The 22,728-nt window shown below is 38.2% G+C and overlaps 1 protein-coding gene across 2 annotated transcripts in view; it reads left to right on the forward strand.

Annotated features, from left to right (window-relative positions):
• The window catches only part of SRFBP1 (serum response factor binding protein 1), a 59,490-nt gene that overhangs the window by 4,507 nt on the left and 32,255 nt on the right, over nt 1-22,728 (forward strand). The window contains exons 2-3 of one of the 2 annotated variants that reach the window (XM_042873768.1): nt 18,067-18,155; nt 19,093-19,165. The exons of the other annotated variant lie outside the window; for it this stretch is intronic. Of the exons in view, the coding sequence (XP_042729702.1) occupies nt 18,067-18,155; nt 19,093-19,165 (162 nt within the window). The remainder of the gene's footprint in view (nt 1-18,066; nt 18,156-19,092; nt 19,166-22,728) is intronic. 2 annotated transcript variants of the gene reach the window in all.

The following is a 22,728-nucleotide window of genomic DNA, read 5'->3' on the forward strand; positions in this document are numbered from 1 at the left end:
TTTGTTATTAATGCAGTAGGTTTAGCACGCTGATACATAATCACAGAACCATGGGTTCTGGAATGGACCTCTAGAGATGATCAAGTCCAAGCCTCTGATAACACAGGTTTCCTACAAAAGGTCACCCAGGTCAGCGTCCAGCCAGGTCTTGAATATCTGCTTAGAAGGAGACTCCACACCTCTCTGGCAGCCTGTTCCAGTGCTCCATCACTGACAGGAAAGTTCTTCCACATGTTTGTGTGGATCTTCCTACGTTCCACCTCCTTGGCCTATCTCTGAAGAGAGTCTGGCCTCATTGAATTGCCACCTGCACTTTAGGTATTTATAATCATTAATCAGATCTTCTCTCAATCTTGCTTCCCCAAGCCGAGCAGCCCCAGGTCTCTCAGCCTTTCCTTGGACAGGAGATGCGCCAGGCCAGTGATCATCTTCGTTATACATAAATGTCAATTTAAAATGTGCCTCAAGTGAAAATGAAGTTCTGTCATTCAATAGTCGCCATTTCTGCAGAGACATTCCAGATAAAATGTAGTTTGAGACTACTCCAGGGTATTTATTAAAGCTGTTACTTAAGCTCTTCCTTACTTTCAGTCTTCAGTGTTCGACTGCCGCACCACTCAGATGTTATTTGCCTCTGCAAATGTTTCCATTGACATTAGATGACATTTGAGACAAGTAATTCAGTATTTCACTGTTGTTTTTTTTCCACATTTTCAACAATAGTAACTGGGACAGCTCTTAACACTGAGAAGTCTTTAACTTGAGGCTCCTTGTGAAGAATTACTTTGCTGTTCAGTGTGACATGTTTGACATTGTGCCCCAAGAGTGCAATTCTCAGACGGATGTCAGGGCTGCTGGACTCCCTGCTTCAGGACTGGAAGCTGCTCTCTCTCTTTGCTCCTCTCTTCCAGCTGCATGTCCTGCCTGCCCCTGCCTCTGAGCAGAGCATACTTCTTGCTGAGGTAGTTTGCTGCTGCTGGGTGAAGTTAGCAGAGAGCTGCAGCGTGGGTCTGGGGCTGGATGGCTGAGAGGGGAGCAGTGGGTGGGAGGAGATGGGCTGTGCCCCTTCCACCGCAGCGGGCCGCTCCTGTCAGTGGAGTGGCTTTGTTTAGGCTGTGGCATTTCTGTGAAATAAACAAATGGGAGAGCATTCGACCAGCAAACCAAAATGGGATGATTGTATGATGTGCAGTTGCGTTGTCTGACAGCTGTCTATTTTACAGAAAGTAACTACTGACCAGCATTATAGGAGCATGACCACTAAGGGGTACCAAGAGCCCTAAAGGCCAATCTTGGTAACGAGTACATTAAGAGTAGTTACAAACCAGCGTGAAAGAATCTTATCAATTTACTATTATGCTTTTTTAAAATCTGTATTTATCTTTGGAAAATGTGAACAGGAGTGTCTTAAGGGGGCTAAAAAATTCCGTCTCTTACCCACAGGAAAAGAACTCTTAAAACCAGTTTCAGCCCTCTAATCAATAAAGCAAAGTGTGATTTTTCAGGAGTTGTATTTCCTGCAGCTTTTTTTTCTGGTTTTTTTTTTTTTTTTTTTTTTTTTTTTTTTTTCCTGGTTTTTTTTTTTTTTAAGTCAGTTTTCACTGTCAAACAAACTGATGTGAGCATTCAGTTTTTTAGTTTATTTTGTCCAAATAGCTAATGTTACCCAAGGAATGTTGTGATACTTTAAAGTACATTCCTGGACCTTCTTGCTAGTGATAAAAAAGAATTCTAGACTGAAACTTTCAAAATAACAATGACTGAGTGCTGTTAGGCACTACGGTATTTAAAACAGTCCAAAATACTGGGCAGCCAGCCCAATGCGGTTATCCAAGCTTCTCTTTGAAATAAAATAGCTGCCCTCAAAGATCCATTTTGTGTGCTGTCCTCTGGGCTACGTGGTGAATCTAGGAGCTCCTTTAGTGCAACTTAATATTCCGGAGTGCTGACTTAGTAGCTGACTAAAGGGGAGGTGAGGCATGAGCTGCGGTATCTGACTAGTTCTCTGGTATTGGACTGTGCTATGAGATGGCTTGTTGCTGGAAATTCAAAATACCGTGCTCTTTTTCAAGGCATGTATCTGTCTGATGAAGAAAATGCTGCATTTTTGTGTAGCAGCTTAGTTGTCAGAAAGACGTTATGGTAGTTGAGAAAACTGCTCTGTGGTATCCTATTCCTCAGTCTGAGTTGAGTCCTGTGATCTCAATCACCAGCAGAGTGCACTAATCACAAATACTAACAGATGCTAGGCTTCTGCCTAGGAAAGAAGGGCGACTGTATGTGTTAAGTGGAGTTTGGCCATAAGGTTAGCCAGTGGGAGTACTGCCTTAGAAAAGTTCTTGGCTGTGCTCCAGAGGCTTCTTATCCAACAATTAACATAGAATACATGAGCTCCCTCAGAGGAAATAGTGGAACTTGGGAGTATTTACTCTGAAGAAATTCTTCTTGCAGCTCTACAGATGAGTTCCATTTTAATATTTTGTCTCTGGCTCATGAGTCTTGTTTGTTCCGGCACCATCTTAGTCTAGCATGCAGGTCAAGCCACTCTCTTTAAGCAGGAGCAGTTGTCTTGGACTCCTTCACAGTGAACACATTCTGTAATTTTTGGTTTTTCAGTGCCAGTAAGAGCTGCAAAGCCCAATCTGTTCTTCAGATGGTAGACACCAGTTCTGGGAGAGTTTTGAGCTACCTGCTGATATGGTCAGGTTATATCAGACAGACCATCCCTCTTGGACAATGAGAGTTAGCTTTAGTTTGATCACTTCAAAATTAATCTTGCTCTAAGTGCAAACACTTATTATTCTCTGGGGAAAAGTGCAGGTGCCTGGAATGTTCTGTTGCTGAAACTGAAGCTGTTGGCAGAGTTCTGTCATGGTAAATTCCAGGTTTATGCATATTTTTAAATGTGTAATTGAAGATGATCATACTGTCACTGAAATGCCACTGAAATGAATCTAATGTGATTATTGGAAAGATATATAAAAAAGCTGCAGGAGTTAAAAAAAAAAAAAAAAAAAAAAAAGACAAAAAAAATTACCCAATTCAAAACCAAATAGCTAATCTATTCCATCACTTTTTTTCTCAATATGCTGGCAAATTACTACTTCTGCTGTAAGTTTTAAGTGTCTGCAAAGTTAGAAGGCTAACATTGCTTTCTCTTTAAACTCCGGAGTGCTTGACAGCAGTCATATTTTAGCTCTATGGAAATGCATGTAAAATTCTTGCATTCCTTCTGTTACTAATAAATAATTCTAAGTGCAACGGTTCCTTGAAGGAGAAAAAACTGTGCTAGATTGGGCTTGAATTCTGTTTAAAACAGTTCAAGTGTTAAATTACTGACATTCTTTTACAGACCATGTAAATGTCCTAAGGAAAAGGTCTTTTGAAAGCTTATGAAATTTCCAAACTTATACTCTGTGAGATAGAATTCTGAGGAGTTGTGGCTTTATTTTTTCTAGGAACAGTTCCAGCAGCTGTTTCTAAAGTTTCTAGAGTTGCCACATCATCAGTTACACTAATAAAAACAGCAAATTCTGATCAACCATTGACACAGAGTTTCTTTCAGCAGATTACGGAAGTGATTAAACATGGCAAACTGTGCTTTTTGGCAATATTGTGTATAACCCTTATCAAACTATCGTACTTCAGAAGAGAAAGGAAAACTTTTTCGTAGCACAAGTGGTTTATATAAAGTGTGTGTGGTAGGCCACGTAGGCTAGCAAGATGCTCTCATAAAACATCTGTGGTTGCTTGGTGTGGTGGTGTACAATAATGAAAAAAACATGCAAACACAGTCATGGGAAACTTTAACTTGTATTTGAAAGGAGCTGAGATACTTGCAGTGCACAGTATGCTATCAGATTTAATGTATAGGTGTATATGCATACTTAAAATGTTGTGTTTTTTTAGAAATGCTTTTAATTATAGTATACGTGCCTAATTACTTGGTGCTGTCATTGCAAATGTCTTCTTAGAATCTCTGTATTACCAGGCATGAAACTTGCTGTTAACTGAAAAAGAAGAAAGGCTGAAATGGGGTAAAAGAAAGGTGAATATTATGGTGTTGGGTTTTTTGGAGCAGGGGGGAGTGTGCTAGAAGAATAGTAATGAGTTGTAAATTCATTGTGAATAGGTGGTTGGTGTAACAGTGATGCAATTCCTTTCAGTTTGTCTTGTGCTAATGGAGGTTAGTAGTGCAGTTAAAAGAAAAGTGTTTCAGTTAGGGTTTTTTACACAGAAACGATGAGCTGCTAAGTTGACTCTTTGAGTGCCCTTTAAATTGTATTTTAAAAAAGGATTTTAAAATGTGCTTATGCTTTGATAAAAAATTACCAGTACATTACTTATTCTCTTACAAAGGTAGGTCACAGTGGTGAATGTTTACCCATGGTGCATTTAACACCAAATAAAATGTGTGTATGTGTATTCAAAATTTACTTAGAATTTAAATTGGTTACCATGTCTTTACAGTGCAGACATTCTGTTCGTCTTTATTCTGTAATGAGCATGGAGACCAGAACTGAGTCCAGCAGAGCATTTCTGTAATGGCTCATACCAGAACTTCCATTTAAATCATCAGTAAGCTTGATACTGACCAGAAATAAACTAGGGCCACTAATTCACTAATTAGAGTATGACATCTGGAAGTCTGGTTGGAGTCTTTCACTTGTGTTGAAAGCTAGTTTCTCACAGGCTGGAAGACTTGTTTATAGTCTAGCAAACATCAGATATAAAGTGGATCTCAGCAGTTGAATTGGGCAACTGCCAGGTTATGACTGGATAGCAGTTTGGTAGGATGAGGAGTTGGGTTGGAAGGTCTTTAAAATTGAACAAAATCTCAACAGTGTTTGGGAGCAGAAGTGAGGAGTATGCCAACAGGAGCCAGAAGCTCAGGGCAAGGGATGTCATGTTAGAGACTTCGTATTTCTCATGTTCAGGCTACTGTGTATTAAAGTGCAGGTAAGGGTAAAGCTGTTTAAGAAACACAGTGCCATTTTTTGGTTTGGCTCTCTCAATTTCTGACTCAAAAATGAGAATAATACAGTTTCCAATAAAAGCCTCCCGTTATTTTTTCAAAATAATGCTATACATTTCTCTTCATTGTTTCTCTTTTTGTTCTTATGAGTTCATAGCTCGCTTCTCTAGTTTCTGACCTTGATGCTTTGAATGGAGAGTGAAAACTAGCCAGCAGTATAAAGCGGACTGGTGGAAAACAAAACTTCCAGTGTCTATAGCTCTTATAGATTTTCAGACTAAAAATATTGAAATAACATTTATTTGGTCTTGAATGAGAGTGTTCAAAGAAAATCCACCCCTTTCAAAAAGTTACTTGAAGCTAATGAGCAGACGAGAAATGAGATTTAACTTAGGCAATACCTGCAGTGTATAACTGGCATAAAGTTACCATTAAATGCTGGATGTGTATATCCAAATCCTTAAGCATCTACAGGAACAGTTTCCATTATATTTTTACCCACCAAAATGCATGACGTATTCAGCTTACCAGAAATTTTTGCTGTGGTGATATGTTCGTGTTTTCTGGAAAGCGCTATGGCTCTTTGCAGTGATATGAAAAGATCTCTGAAAAAGTCTGAAGTCTTGCACAGATATGCTGATGCACTAATGGATGTACTGGTTGCATGAGAAGCTAGCTGGTAGAAACTGTTTTGAGTAGCAGCTGGTTCAAAGGAATGAATAAGGGATTTCATCCAGAGGCAAAAATCTCTAGAGGACTGCTGCAAAGGAAATAAGTAACATAGGAGCAGGATAGCATAACTTAAATTTAGTTGCATGATAAAATAGGAATTCCAGACGATATAAAGCAGAGGGCAGTTAAGGTGATTGCTCACTCTTGAAGTGATTTGGAAATAACCAGGATGGTGGAAGGGGAGATGCAACAGCCTTTGCAGTGAACATTACAGAGACAGCACTACAGGTATTCCAGCTCTCAGAACTGGTGGCTAGGTAACATGTGCCAGAGGAAGAAATAGCGTGAGGGGCAAGAGAGCTCATGAAGGGAAATGTGTGTATTTGGTGTGGAAAAGCTGGAGACTGAAGAAGTAAGCAGCAAGCTTCAATAAATAAAAATGCCTCAAAGGAGCCAGCACTGGATGTTGGAGAGACTTGGCGCGTACCATGCCTAAAATAGGTGGATAGTGGGAATGGCTGTCATGTCAGAGCAAAGATTTTGCAAGAGCTTTACGGTGCAGTTAGAAATTGTGACTTACACTAGGATGGTTACAGTAGCTCTTAAATCTGGCAGCTACCTGATGAAGAACTAATTGCTTAAAGGTGAATCAAGATTTGTAACTAGCGATACATACTCACGATGAAGATTTGGTTTACCTGCTACAAGATTTGACTTGAACTGTAGCTTACTTCTATCCAAAGCTAACTTAAATGCAATATTTTGAGTTTTATTTTACTAGTATGAGTTGGTAGTTGAGGCCTTTTCTTTTTTCTGATGGGATTTTTTACATATCAAAAGAAACTTTCTATCTTTGGTTTCCCAGTCTTTTATTCCTCTTCTTACACATATGGATGAGCCACCAGAAAAGTAGTTGTTTTAATTTCATTTCTTATCTTCCATAGGTACAGAGAAATGGAAAAGTGACCCAATATGTATTAATAGGTACTTGTCCAACGCAGTTGTTACTCTGCTGGTATTTGCATTCAAACAATAACGTGGTTTGATTTTACGTTATCAACTTGAAAGCATTTTTCTTGTATGATTTCTTTGTGTTTGCATAACAACTGTATGGTGACAGTGAAAAGAAAGTTTTAAGTGGGTGAGTCTTACTAGGAGATGAGTGATTGTGTTGAATGACATCTTCACAAAAATACTTCGTGCCTTTTCGGTTATTATTAAGAAGTGGATGTTTGCCAGATGTTGCTCAATGATAATCTTTCGCAGGCATCCCTCTCATTCCCTGGCTTCCCTGCATGTGGGACTAATCTGAGCTGCATATAAAAATGTCTCCTTTTTATTTGTGACATCCCTAACACAGAAGAGCCTCTCCTACTTCTGTCCACTTCAGCAAGCAGTGAAATTTCACTTGTCAGATTAAAAACATCAGCCAAAATAATATAAGTATAAAATATTTTGTGTGCTTATACTGCAGATCCTCTGAAGCCTAGCATCTCACAGCTTTGCAGCTCATGGTCCTTAAAACTTCATGCCAGTATCTTCATTCTTCCTTTGACTCTACAGCTTTTTACTTACCCTTGGAGGCCCCCTCTGAGCACTCAGCAGTAGCTGTAGCTTCCCACACGTTGCCTAAGCTTGCTGGTAAATGAGTATGCATGTATTAATTGGCAGCCAAAATCACAAAGGTCTGAATTCTACTTATGTATCTCTTCCATGGTTGGCCTGTGAATTGTGGTTCTTATCTCTTCTTCAGCTACCAGTTTTCACAGAATGTGTAGGAGCTCTGGCTTTTGCTGATCTATCAGGTTTGGTGTCTGTTTACTAATTGAAGTTATTGGGTGAGGATGCTAAGTGGCAAACAATGTGATGACAAATCTCATTTCCTTAGAAAACAGGTTAAAAAGTTTAATTCCAGAACACACAAAGTCTTACTGCTCATCAGGATAGGTGAGGAAAATAGTACTGCATTGGCTGTGAGAACTCTGAGGTTTCCTTTGGTGAGTTAGGAGGCCAGTACCATTATCTCAGTGCAGAAATGACCATTAGTTGGAAAAACTGTAGTCTGAGTGAGACAGTATGGAAGTTGACATGCAATTGTTATGTCTGTAGGATACTGAAGGCCTGTCAATGTGTGATGGATGACGTCTGAAAGCCCAGGTCATGCGCTTCTCTGAAGGTGACTTAAGGCATGCAAAAACCAACTGGTTGGCCAGATGAAGAATGCTATGATGATGCTTGAATTACCCATTTACTGAGTGCAATTCACAACAATCAATGCTGTGTGGAAATAAAGGAGCAAGTTAATGACCAGAACCAGAAAGGACTAGAATAAGAGTGTACCAGAATTTACTCACTTTTACCATTCTCCTCTTGTAAACATTGATACCGTGCTCTTTTTCAAATGTCTTACAGACACTTGGAGTGGCTTATAGACAGTGAAACTGAGAGTTATGGAAATGATCACATGCACCAGCTTGTCCTGCCAACTGAGGGTGTGATCTAGTGTGCTGCTTTGCTTGCAAGGATTGATGCCTATTCAGGTGCTTTAGTTTCAAGTTCTGCTGCAGAGGAGTTGGTAACCAATAGACCTCTTATTGACTTACACAGCTTGAAGTCAGAGTCTCCTTTTGAACTTTGAAAACTTTTTAAAAAATAGCACCTCTCAGGTTAATATAGAATAACTTCAGAATATGGGTGTCAGTTCATCTCTCTCTCTGTCTCACTGTTTTAACAACTTGTGCAGGTTGTTCAGAGAGGGGCCTATATTTCCCAAAATGAAAGAAAAGAGAGTAAGAACACTGAAATGTACCTTGTAATCTTGTAATCCCTTCCTCCCCTCTAATCAGGGAGAAAGACAAAACAACAAAGCAGCACCCCTCTCCCTCCTCAGCTATTAATACTGGGAATGCTCTTACTGTGTTTCTGACTTTTTTTGTATAATAGACCTTGTACCCAGTTCTGCGCAATCTTCTTGAATTCTGGGTTTGGATAATGTTCACAAATTGTATAATTACTGAAAAAATGTTTTGTAGATTTTGTTAGCATGTTTCAGGTTATTTAGAACCTAGGGTTTCATGGTGTTTCATCTGCTTTTGAAAGCTCCAATAACTGAAGAGTAAAAGGATATGGATCTGTTCTTCTTTATTTGTTCTTGTGTGTTTATGTTGATAATTCCTGTGTCGTAGTTGCAGCTTCTTCTATTGCTGTCTTCCTGTGAAATCAAAACATAAGGAGATGTGAAAGTCCCATATGGTTTCTAGCCAGCTCTCTGGTCTGATTAAGAAATCCTGACTATAGAAATGCTATGATTTGAGCTTAGTGTGTTGACTGCCTTGGTCCCATCCCCTTGCAGCATTCCATGGAGATACTTTTAGCACAGTGCTTGTTGTGGGTTTTCAAACTTGTGTCCAGCTGATCATTTAAATGCAGGGTTACAAATCACCTTCTCATAGTCCTCAGATTTGTAAGACTTATCAGTTGTCCCCACCCCCGCTCCCTTGCCCTGTGTGGTAATTAATGTAGCATCTTTGGATGGTTAGTTCTTATCTGGCCATTTGCTACTGCTGTTTATTTAGGGTGTAGAAAGCCTCTAGCCAGCTAGGCGCACTGAGAGCTCACATACTTTCTGAAGTGCTATATTCAGTCCAATTCTTTACAATGAGACAGTGAGTTTCAAGCAGTAAATCCGTTAAATTTTGGTCTTTGGCAGCAAGCAAGTAACTCTAGACTAGTCTTACTCCCTCTCAACTATCTGAGATATTTTGAATCACTTTTCAAAACCTTTAGATGAAAACACTAGCAGTCTGAGTAGTCGTTTTGGTTTCCATATGGAGAAATTATGGTAGAATTACAACTATTTTACATGCAGAAGGAAAAGTGTTCGTGTATTAATATTTTTTTAATATTTAAAGATAGTATACTGAAAGACTCATTTCAGTGCTTCAGTTGATAATGTATGAGGGAAACAGCATAGGCAGGCTGCGGAGGAAGGGTTTGATGGTAATTCACAGGGAGTATGTGCATAGCTTAGCCAGTGAGAAAGGTGGAAACCTGCCTAGGTACGCAGAGTCTGCTTGTTCTCATTGTAAGCCCTCCTTGGGATCCCAGTGGCTGGATCCTGAAATGCTGCAGGCAGGTGCAGCTTTAGGGTGCCATGTTTCAATCCAGAGGAAGTTGTCACAGCTTCCCTTATCTACATTTGCTTATACATATTGCAGTACTATCCAGTCCACTTGCTGCAAATGTGTTCATCTGCGTCAAAAGATGATAAAGGCAAGACTAACACTGGGAAGAAATTAAGCAAATAGGAACAAAAAGAAACAGTGTGTTCCTTAGCTCTCACCCTGCTGGGATCTGATCCTGGTATTAAATAAGAGAATAGTTTACTGATCAAAGTCTGGTTTGTGGTCTCCTAGCTCACTCTGTCTCCATCTGTATGTTCCCACCTTGTTCTTTTGCCCTGGAACTAACAAGCATTCATGTGACCATGACGGGAACCAGTACAGGAAACTGATCTGACTGGAGATTGAACTTGCTTTTCTTTCATAAGGTTAGAATCTATTTTGTGGGTATATATTTGCATAAAACAATCTTGGAACCAAGCAGATCAGCCCTGTAGAAGCATATAGATTACTCTTCATGCTTTTACCTCCCTATTTACACATGCTTTTATAATGCAAATGTGTGAAGCTACAATAAGTCTAGTAGTGGCTATTTCCAGGTATTTTGACATGCATAAAGTTTGCACTGTAATACAGTGAATCTTTTTTATTAAAAGAAAAAAAAGAAAGTAAATTTGGGAATTGATAACTTCTCCTAAGAATCTGCAAAATCGTTAGCTTTTTCAAGCTGACATTCCAGATAATAGAGGGAAATATTTGTAGTGAAGTTCCAAAAACATTTTTTCACTTATTCACTCAAAAGATTATATACTGTTGTTCATTCTGGCTAATACGTGATCCAGCTGCAGGTGTTTTGAATTTGAGAAATCACTGTTGCCAAAGAGCACCAAAATTTAACATTCAGAATACTACATTGCCATGGTAATTTCTTGGTTAGAAAGACTGCCAAGTAACAAAAATGAAACCAATGCTTTTGGTGTGCCCTTTCCTAGGAAAATAAAGCCCTGTGAAAACTGAAACATTACTTAGTTTCATGTTTTTCTTCTAAGTACTGGAGAGATGTTGAATACTGAGTTTAAATACATGGTTTTTTTGTGTTTGTTTTTTTTTTTTTTTAAGCTGGATTTCTTCTTGGGACTTTTGCTCATGCATAACTTAAGCAATGTTCACAAAAGTTTTCCTTGTGTTTCTAATGAATTTTTTTCTTTTGTATACATAAGCAGGTCTACTTAAACTTCAGAGATTTCAGTCATAATGCAATACAGTCGGGAAGCTATTGTATTCCTTTGAGCATATTTAAAGATATTTTTTTTTTCCTGTTTTCTTGAGTCATTCTGGTCTTAATGGAGCAAAACCCAATTTCAGTCTGCTATGATTCCTTTGTCATGAAAGGTCTCAGCCAGGACTGTGGTGCAGCTTGTACCTATTTCATTTATAACAGCTCATTCACTAGACACAGTTTTTGTAGGTCTATAAAAATTTCTTGAAAGCTATACGTAGCATATATAAAATAGGCTTTCTGAGACAGAGTTTACTAGTAGATCACTGAATTTTTGTTGTTGCCATTCCACTCTCAGATACAGTTTTTATAATAGAGCCTGTTAGCCTTGCAAGCACATGAAAATTCTCAAGAACGGGAGCAAACTCAACAATACCCTCTGTTTTTCAGGCATCATGTGATGTCGGAGGACTTCAGGCTTCTACCAGGAGATTATTTCCAGCACACTTATCTGGTTTTGCTGAAACAAAAGTTATGATGAAGAGACATAGTGGACCTTGTATTCCAAACTGAATTCAGATGTTTATGTATAGAAATACAGAACATTGCATTGGAATAATATCTGCAAACTATGAATGAAAATTTCTTGTAATTGTGCCTGGACATTAAGTCTGATCTTGATACAGAAGGGACATCGCTGTTTTAGGAAGGAGGAAGAAGGTCTTGGTTCAATGTTTGTGTGTTTGTATAGCATTACAGGTATTCGCTGATCAGAATAGAGTGTTCTTCAGACAGCTCCGAGGGAGAAAACATGGCCATCAGTTTATTGGCTGTTAAGCATTTTGGATAGCTGGGGCCAACTGCAAAGTAACTTTGAGTTCTAGATCTTTGGTGCAGCTCTGGTAGTATTCTATTATTTTTCAGTAGTTTATATTAAAGAAGGTTTGGGCATAAAAATATTACTGATTATTTTTTCTCTTAATCTGTTGATTTTTTTTTTTTTTTTTTAAAAGAATGTTGTGGATTTTGTTGGTGTTTGTTGTTGTTGTGTGAGGCATAGTTGGTACTACAGTTTGGAACAGATGCATACCTTTCTCAGTGCATCCACAAACCTTTAGTCACACTTTTATTTTTTCCTAATTGATGGAAAACTCGCTTCATTTGGAGGCATGTTGCCTATCAAGGCCTCAAAACAAGTTTTGGAAGTGACCAAATATAACATTTTATTCTAATGTAGAGTTTCTTTGAGAACTTTGCTGGTATTGTTTTAGAAATGTGAATGCACATATCTTTGACTAATCATGTGAATTTGAATGTGAGATGTGCCTGTACTGTCATTTTGTCTGCACTGCTTGATGGCGATTTTGTTGCCATCATGGATCTTAAGGACCTTTCCATAGTTATTTAGGGTTTTGGAACCTACAACAAACTTTTATTATTACTGTTATTATTAATAATTACAAATTGCCTCATTTTCTTTTCAGGAAACATGACAATTTTCTTAAAAGGCTTTTTTATAGTTAATTGTGTGGAAGACTCTTAAATAACTTGCTTAAAATAACAAGAATGATGGTTTGTATTGTATTATGTGCACTAACTGTATCCCGTTAATTTAAAAAGGATACTGTGTGTGATCAAAAGCTCCTGACAGTATATCCAGCACAGATTCATTCCTTCTGAGACTTCTGTTAGTTGTAATTAAGTGATTTGTAACAGTGGTTCAAATATCATCATGCAAACAAATCTATTTTTTTGCATAAAATAATAGAAGGAATTTTTTATACCAAAGATATGATTAAATAGTCTTTTGTAAATGTTTTTTATTGGTTAGATTTTCAGGCTGCGGTTGTTTGCTGCCAGCTTATATCAAGCTTTTAATTCACCAACACCCTCATGTTCTTCTCCACAGAGCTGCTCTCAATCCGTACATTGCCCAACCTGTACATCTGTATGTTTGGGATCACCCAGACTCAGGTGCAGCGTCTTGCATTTGGCCTTGTTGAATCTCATTAGTTTCTCATGGACTCACTTCTTGAGCTTGTCCAGGTCTCCCTTCAATGCATCCCTTCCATTGTATAACTTGCACCAGCCAGCTTAGTGTTGTTAGCAGGCTTGCTGAGGGTGCACTCAATCCCACTGTCTATCATTGTAAATATGCTGAAGAGCACCGGTCCCAAGATGGACACCATTGTCACTAGCTTCCACCTGCCCATAGGTCCACTGACCACAGATCTCTGGATATGGCCATCCAGCCAGTTTCTTCTCCATCAGGTAGTTGTGTAAGTCAAGGTAGATGTTACTTTCCCTTTGTCTACCAATGCTGTTGCTCCATTGTAGAAACCCACCCGATTGGTCAGGCACAGTCTGCCCTCGGTGAAGCCATACTGGCTGTCTTGAATCACATCTCTGCTTTCCAGATTCTTTAACACAGCCTCCACAAGAATCCATGCTCTTCCCAGTAATTGTCATTACAAGTACTGGGAGCTCCTGCCTCGTGGCCAAGTATCCTTTTAATCTATGTTATACTGAAAAGAACAATTCATGTTATAATCCACCACAGTAAATTGCACTAATTTGGCAAAGGTAAAATGATAGGAGAGGATTTTGAGTGGGGAGTCACTGGCACAGGCTGTCTGGAGCTGTGGGTACCCCATACCTAGAGGTGTTGAAGAACAGGTTGGATGAGCCCTGGGAAGCCTGACCTTGTGGGTGGCAACCCTGCATGGCAGGGGGAGTTGGAACTGAATATCTTCAACATCTATTCCAACTCAAGATATTTTATGATTCTAAGATTACACAGTTCTTGTCAGGCTAGTAATTTCCTGATGATCCTATCTCCCTTAATCTCTTTAAAGAGAAGAAACTGGTTTCATCGTATGGCAGGAAAATGCTTATATGAACCTGGCAGGTGTACAAGGGCTGCACCAGAGGTAATGCCTTCATTATGTGTGTCATTGTACTCCTTGTGTCTGTTGTAGTTTCCATGGAAATAAATAGAAGGCATTACTTTCAGAGCAACCTACATACATCCTGTTTTGGTGAACACTTGCTTTATATTGCAAACTTTTGGGGCAGTGGAAGTCTATTCTGTGAAACAGCTACACACATGGTATTTTTTTTTTTTGCATTTCATCTTTGTTTAGGATTTAGTAATAGAAATTCCCCTTATAGCATCTAAGAAAGGCATAGCATAGAATGGATGTAATTTTTGGTGTGGTTCCTAAGCTAAGGTTTTTACTTCTGAAACATTCTTGTATTCTTTCTGGCTAGTGTGCTTCACTATATTGGCTTGTTTTTGAAAGTGAATTAGTTTCCACTATTATTTCTTATAGATCTAAAAATTTGTAAATTATCTATAATACAGTTGTGGAATATTTCTTGGTAACTATGACCAGTACTTCTTACTATTTAATAATTAGAGTGCAGTTGCTTCTTAGGTAATGTTTTTCTGCAAAACCAAGTGTCTTCCAAAACAAAAGGCATCCCATGTACTTTATTGCAAAGAATCCTTGAAGTGGTTACCTCCTTTTACAACAGCATGCTTCCTGAATTTCTAGGAATCCTGGAATGTATTGCTATTGATAGGTCTGCTTTGAGATTTGCCTGAGGCTATAATTATTCTTTTGAGCTTACTGTTGCCTTTAAGTATATTACAAATTCTTGTCTGTGTGCCCTAAAGCATTGGTAAGTCTGACCCTGTCTGATAGCTTAGCTGTTGCAAGTTTCAATGCCAAGACTCATCCTTTTTTGTTGTCTTTTATTATTTATTTACAAAAAAAAACCATTATTTTTTATGAGTAAATGTTTATTACAATTTTTTAAAAGCCACCACAGTTGTGGCGTTTTTTTTTTTTTGTTTACCTGTTTCTGTTTGAGGATCGTAGGAGGTTCTTTGACTTTTTATTTTCTTTTTCATTGTTTAGTTGTTTGCCTGCCTCGCTTTTTGATGCAAGAAGCTGACAGTTCATTGAGTCCTGGTAGCCACAATGGTAGTTTAAGGCCCGTTGTTTCAGGCACACTGTATATCTGAAGCAAAGCCTTTTTCGTTTCTCTTCCAAATAACTGACTGCTTTCTTGAGAACTTCATGAGTACTTCCAAGAACAGAGTTGATGCATACTGTCCCGTGTGAAAGAAGTGACTGTGGATTACATAAATTGATGTGCCTAGCCTGCCAAGGAGTGAATACCTTCCCTCATTCCTGCTGTCATATGTCTACAGAGATTTTATTGGCTGGCAGCTGGAGAGGTTGGGTCTTGGCTCATTTGTGCCCCAGAAACATGCTGTGTCTGCATTAAGATTTCTATAAAAATACATTACAAAACATTTTGGAGAGAAAGTTAAATATACTTAGTATTTGGGTATGCAGAAACTACCATGTTAAGTCACTGTATGAATTCTTCGAATTCAAATGAGTTTGTAGCTTGGAGATACATCAAAAAGCAAACAAAAAGCAACCACCTTCATTCTGAAATGGTGTACCCAGTTTACATGTTTTTGAACATATGTAGAATAGAAGAGGTATTCAACTAGAATGCGCTTTATTTTCTTTCCTCTATTTATAGGAAGTTTTATTACAGGGAACTATTTAAAAAGATAATTCCCCTCAATATCAAATGTTAAAAAATTGGTTACACCCTAAGATGGCAAATGTTAAGCATTTCTTTGTCAGTGCATGGAGACTTACAAAGTGCAGCTATCAAGCATAGATTTGGCAGAGTTCCTGTGACTCACCGCTCACTAACTTAAGAGTTTCCTCCTAACATCTAATGTAAATATTCCTTCTTAATAGTTTAAAACCATGACCACTCGTCCTTTCACTGCTCGCCCTAGCAGTAAGGCTCATCCCCATCTTTCTTCAGTTTTTCCTTTAGGTATTGAAACACTACAGTCATGTCTCCACTGGAGCTATCTCTTCTCAAGGCTAAATGACTCCAACTCTTTCAGTACCTTTTAGCAGCAGGAGTTTCCAGTTCATGTTTTTATGGCCCTCCTCTAATAGGAGGACTTTCTGTTACGGTGAGGGCCCCTGGGTGGAATACTGCAGATAGAGCCTCACAAGAGGGAATTACCTCCTCTGACCAGTTGGCCACACTTTTTAAATGCAGCAGAGGATATGGTTGTCCTTCCAGGCTTCAAGTATTCACTACCTGCGCATTTCTAGCTTCTCAACCACCTTTCCTTCTGTTGTATGGAATGGACCACTCAGCTTGATTCATCCACAAACTCACTGAGGGTGCACTCAATCCTACTGTGTGTGTCACTGATAAAGATATTGAACAGCAGCAGTCCCAAGGCAGTTCCCTCAGGGACACTGCTCATCACCAGCCTCCACCTGGACTCCTAGAGCCATTGACCAAACTCAGCCAATATGCTAATCCTACGGTCAGTGTCATTGTCTTGTGGGGGACCATACAACAGGCTTTGCACAAGTGAAGGTAAATGGCATCAGTTATCTCGCCTTGTCCTCCAATGCTGTCACTGTATTAGAAGACCACAAGTTTGGCCCAGTTTGCCCTTTTTGATGTTATCTTGCCTATTACCAAACAACATATTTTCCCTTTTCTCTCTGTGCAATTTCAAATAACTACCACATGACAGTTGCCCTCCTACTTTCAGCAGAAGCATTGCTTTTTTTCCTTCAGTGTGACAAGAGGAGGGACCTTTAATTTAAGGGTCCTGTTCCTAGAAATTATTTCAACAGATTAGTCCTTAGAATTAGTAGAATTGCTACTAAGCACAATATGAAGCTTAAATGCTTACTTATACAAGTAACCTAGCTACAAATGTAATAAGGTGTGTGCAAAATATGTCATTTTTTCAAACAAGTAATGACTTCTTGCATTTTTGGTCTCAGATTTTCCATCATAGTGTCATGTGAAATGTTCCTCAATGAGCTTTGAAGATTTTTTTTGTTGCTTTGTTTTGTGGTTGAACTTGATTTTGGTTTCTAATGGTAATATTCCCTGGGAGAACTGGTTGGATGATAGCTCAAATATTTGGGCAAGATGCAGTCATTTGCATGTTGTTTCTAAGAAATTATAAGCCAGTGTAGAAATTTGAGGTCAAGAACTTACTTGAGAAAGAGGTGCCAGCTTCTTACCCACATTGCATGAACTTAAGATAAATTTGACTTTTTGGCAGGAACAATAATGTTTTTGTTTAAATATTTCATATTTTGTAAATTTAAATATGAAATCCTAATGTATTTTAATAGATAATATTTGAGAGTTAATTTAGCAATACTGTAAGTAGTTGTTGAATCTGTCTCTCTGAAATGTGCTTCATTGTGAAGACTGTGTTTTGTCTTAAGGTTTCCCATGATGGAATTTTAAACCAAAAGATTCCAAGGATTTTTCTGTTAGTACCACCTTTTTACTAACAATTGTAATTACTTTCCTCTTACTTTTGGGAGAGAAGTAAGACCAGAACATCCCTGTCAGGTTTTCTTTAATGTTAAAATACATTCTGGGAGGTAGAGGGAACTGTGTAGAGTAGGAAGTTGAAATTGAGTGTAGCGCATTGAGTATCTGCATAGAGATTTTGAAGATCTATTTGAATATCTCTTTATGTATTTATATTTAACAAAAATCTGATACATAAAAAGATTTGCATATCTTGTTGGGTTTTTTTTTCATAATAATAAATAGTGTTTAGTTTGAGAATCTTTCCTTAGATCTTTTAAAACGTTTCACAATGAAAATAAGATGCACTAATGGAAAAGTACCCTTTTACCGGGACAAAAACAAACAAACTGAAGGCAAAAGATGAGTCTTTACAAATCTGTAGCTCAGTCTGGCTCTAAGGATAATATTAAAATATGGCTAGTTAGGAATGCCTTGTCTCCTGTTTAGGCAGTTTTAGACTGTTGATTGTTCTTCCTCAGATGTTTGTGAAAGCAGCTTGATTTTAAATGAAATCTGAATTTGTTTCAACTGGAATTTGGGTAGCAGAAGAATGCATTCCGTTTTCAAGAATGGCTTTTGTTGATTCTAAAATGTAACTTAATGTAACAGATGTGTTTTATATGGAAGTTCATCAAGAGAGAGGAGCTTCATACTGTCTTCCTTCTTTCTGACAGGTTGTGAAGATGAGAAAAGATGTGAAGAAAGCCAGAGTCCTGACCATTCGCAGACTGACCAGACACATCGGGAAACTGAAGTTGAAAAAGTCAGTTTTAAACATTGTTGTTCTTGTTTGTGTTTTAATAAATGAGACAGTAACTGGATTGTCTTCTTAGTAACAGGGGCAAGAGGTAAACATGCATTACATTGAAAACTTAAGGCACACTGATACATTTATTCTATTATTTGTATTTTTACTTTATTTTAGATAGATCCAAAATACTAACTGTGAAGTAGTTTCATGAAGTAGAACAGAGCTAACATGTTTTAAAAGGATTTAGTATTTGGAAGTTAACCAACTCAAAGGACCTTTTGCAGCACCTCCAAAGCCATCAGACTTGATCTTTTATGCTCTTCTGGTCTTGATCACAAATTGTCCATTATTTTCTCACTGCAGTTCTCTGCAAATTTGTATAACAAAAAATATTATTTAGTGTGTATATTTATACAAATTATGCTTTTTTAATAATTAGGGTTAATATTCTTAAAGCAACATTTTCAAGATTGTACTTCCAAAGACAACGGGCCCAAAGTGGCTTCTATTATCTCACTGGAGATTAAAAAAAAAGAGTCTGTTACAGTGTTTGAAGTGTAAATTGAATGTACTATTCTTTCATAAACTTAGCAAATTATATGGGCCTATTAAACATTCATATTTAAATGTTGCAGATCTTAGATGCAGTTGTATTTGAAGTAGCAGTTTCTCCTATGTGTTAGTGATAGGAATTGTCGTCATTCCCTTCTAATCAAGTAGTGCTTGTCTTTTTGATTATTTTGCTAAATCTTCAGTGTTGGTTTTTTTCTGTTCAAAACAGGAGAAACACTGTACTACTGAACCACTCTTCACCACAGTGTTCATCACATCAAGGGGATGTGATTGTGCTCATTCTTATGATCGCTTGATAGATACTTAGTATGACCATTCTCTAATAAGAAAGTGAACAAAACTCACGGTTTTTTTTTAATAAGGACTTCATTTACAGGGGTTCAGAGGACTTGAAGCTAAAGAACCAAAAACGAGCTGAGAGATTAATAGAAGAAATCCACGCTATGAAGGTATTACCATATTTGTGTATTTACATATTAAATAGAGTTAAGCTTAGCAATAAAAAGCTTTGGTTTTTAGGACTGCATTACTGAATCCTCCCTGAAATATCTTCTAGGTCAGCTTTGCTGTTACCATAACACATCTGGAAAATCAAGAGTGTTTCCATATTTCCATCTTTGCTTGCTGCATCTGTCAAGGTGCTAAACAGTTTGAGTCTTAAACTTGCCAAACTAAACTTGAATTTATCTGGTCTGAATGGCGCTCGAAGTTTGTACTTTGACAGTTTAAGTGCAGGAATTAATTTCTTTGTGCCAATTAAGAGGGTAAGAAATGCTTTGTATAACTGATTATGGTATTGTCAAAATCAGTTCTCAGCTTTAAATGACATACTACTGGAATATTTCTTTCAGCTTTAAAGTTCTGTTGTAGTTTTTGAAACTTTACCTTCAGGAGGCAGGTAGCATGGGATTCAGTTTTTTCTCTTCTGCTGTCAATTGATACAGTTTTTGTATTTTTTGCATTGTGATGTATGAGCAAATGCTTCAGAGATTTTATAACTTCATAGTGTTCTCTACTTGTATCTTGATTTTAGTAGACAATGTTACAACTGTGTGTTTTGGAATGGGTGCAGACTCCAGATTTCAGCGCAAGCATTCCCTATTGTATGAGAGAACTACTTTGACGTTAAATGACTGTTTTTTTCCTCGATAACTACAGTGGTTGAGTGACCTTTATCTGTTTGTTTATTTATCTACCAATTAAGCATAGTCTTCAAAAGAAGGTGCTTAATAGAAAGGCTTTGTTAATCCATTTTCATGACATGCTTTTTGCCAGATTCATCAGATGGCATCTCATGGATTTTTAGCATATTATTTGTAAAACAACTGAGCTTCTACAGTTCAGTAAAGGGGAAAAGGAAATGTTCATCAGATAATTGCAGGGATTGGAAGGAACCTCAAGAGACCTTTGAGTCCAACCACCCTGCTAAAGTAGGTTGTCCACAATAGGTCACTGTCGCTGTTGCTCTGTAAAACAGCAGTCAAACAACATAAGTGTTGTCCACATGGTGCTTTTACTTTCATGACTGGCTCACGCAGACATCCTAGTGCCTGCTAGCACTTAAGTCTGTATTGGTCACATTAGTTCAAGTAGTTTTATAAGTTGGTAGAAGGTTTCTTTCAGTCTACTTTTTTCTCTGTGCTCCCTGCAGTTAACAACAGTGGTTGGACTTGGTTTACCCCGCCTAATTCTAGGTAACTTACAGTGTCAGTTAAAAAAAACACCTCCATGTCTTCTAGTTTGTGTATACACTGGGTGTAGAAATGTCTCTGGAAGGAAACAGACATGGAATGCCCTTAGCAGCCTTCCTGGGCTACCTGTTTCTGTGAAGATGGAATCTAGAATAACGAGGTATCTGGAGATAAGTGGCTGATTCTGGTATTCATGCTGTTACATACTTCTTTGGAAAAAATAACAAAACAAAAACAACCCTCTAATAATGAGGCTGTCATTTGGCCAAGCAGAGAATGAGCTGTGTGGAATTAAAGAAACACCTTGGTTGTCAGTAGTGACAACTGCTGACACTGATGCTACTTGAGTTTTATAACTGCAGGACCTGTAAGTGTTGACTGTAAGTCTGATTGTTGAGAGAGGACAGATTTGTAATTTGGAGAGTGGTAAATAAAGTTTGCTTTGAAATTGTTTGAATAGGAGGAGTGAGCAGCAGAGGAGGAGGAAAAACTCCAACTTCCTGGGCAAATAGCTGTTAAATCAGTAGTCCTTTTTGTTTAAAGAAAAAAAAAAAAAGTGCACCAATATTATATTCATAAAATTTTAATAGTAAAAATTGCTCTTCCTGGTTGTTTTTGTTAGTTTTTTTTTTTTTTATCTTTTAAAATGAACAAATAGATGCTTTCTGACTATACAGTGTATTTGTTTCTTAAATAAAAGTGCCTGTTCTTTTTCTTATGAATCACAGTTCTGAAAGGCACTATTTGTTCACATATTTTTTTAGCATTGTTGGGTTTTAGACTAAGAGACCTTTACAGACTTGGCATAGAAATATTCCTGATTCATCATGGAGGAGAAACAAGACAGCTTTCACATAAATCATTCAAATTCCCTGACACAGCAGAGTTAATACTGGTAAAATGTCACACTCAGAAACCTTTTCTTAAGTTAGTGATCAATGTTACTGAGTTATTGAGCAGTGACTTCATAAAGAACTCTTCACATAACATGATAATGTATTTTCATTTAGTTTATTTGATAGAGCAAGTTCTCAGCTACAAAATGCTGTATTTCAACATAGTCACCAACATTAGCTATGCTGTCACCAGCTCTGAAGAGGAGCCTGCATGCTTGGCTGTCAACGGTTTACGGGCTGGTTCGGCCCGGTTCCGTGACGAGCGGGGCGGAGGGATCTGCAGATCCGCGCCTCCGGGAAAAAAAGGAAACAGGGGACCCCAAAATAATTAAAACAGCGGCACCGATCTGAGGAGAAACAAACTAATTTACTAAGTATATTATCGGAATGCAAGATAACACACTATAATACAATATAATCAGAACTGAAGCTAATAAATCAAATATAATGAGAGAGAGAATGTCCGAAAGGGTGGATAGGCCTCACCACAACGCTGAGGTGAGATGCGCAGTGCAGTTGAGCAGCAGGGAGACGGGAGCAGCGCCCACGACGAAGGGCAGGTGAGAAAGAGAACATCAGGTGATCTTGCAGGAGTTAAACCTCCTCTCCCTGACCGCAAGGTCCCCTGGGGAATGTAGTTGTTCTTCTCTTCAGGGCAGGTACCCAGGACTTGAGCATTGAGAGTTAAAGTCCCAGTGCCCCACATGATGTTATGATGTGGAATACCGAAAGCCAAAAATCACAAAACCATGACATTGGCTCATAAAAATTTGTACCAGTGGAGCTGACCCACCATTTCACAGCATCTAGCAATGACAGCATCATTGCTAGAAGAATGTTGTCCATGCAGTCCGTTTTTCATTGGCCTAAACAGATGGAATTCAGAAGGCACCAAATACAGACTACATAGTGGGCATGGAAAGCCAGTCCAGATTGATAATGTACTCCATGGTCGTCAAACTGATATGAGACCTGGTATTTTCATTTTGCAAGAGAAATTAAGTCTTCCCCTGCCTGATTCTGGAAGCTTGAGCCTTCAGCTTAATCAGCATCAAGGCGTATTAATCTGTGTTGATGGTTTATCCAGGCTGCAGGAAACATAAGAATCACCCCTTTCCTATCACAAAGGGCAGTGCACATCCACTTTATTCTCTGAGGTCTGCATCTTGAACTTTAATGGTAAATTCATGTCACCGCTCCATAGACTGCTGTTTTGACTCTGGCTTGTGATGGCACCACATCTCATACAAGGTAATAATGTGATAATAACGTGTCACTTTCAGCCTTATATTGGTTCAGTAGATCCTTACAGACTTGCAAATAGTGTTCTTTCTGAGCACACTATTTGATGAAAACTTTGTGATATTTTAGCATTGCCACCATCATTTCCAATGAATTGTGACCAATCTTTAGCTCCATATACAG

This window comes from Lagopus leucura, unplaced genomic scaffold (assembly GCF_019238085.1).
Source record: "Lagopus leucura isolate 7727_CA_CO unplaced genomic scaffold, USGS_WTPT01 Super-Scaffold_54, whole genome shotgun sequence".
NCBI lineage: Eukaryota > Metazoa > Chordata > Aves > Galliformes > Phasianidae > Lagopus > Lagopus leucura.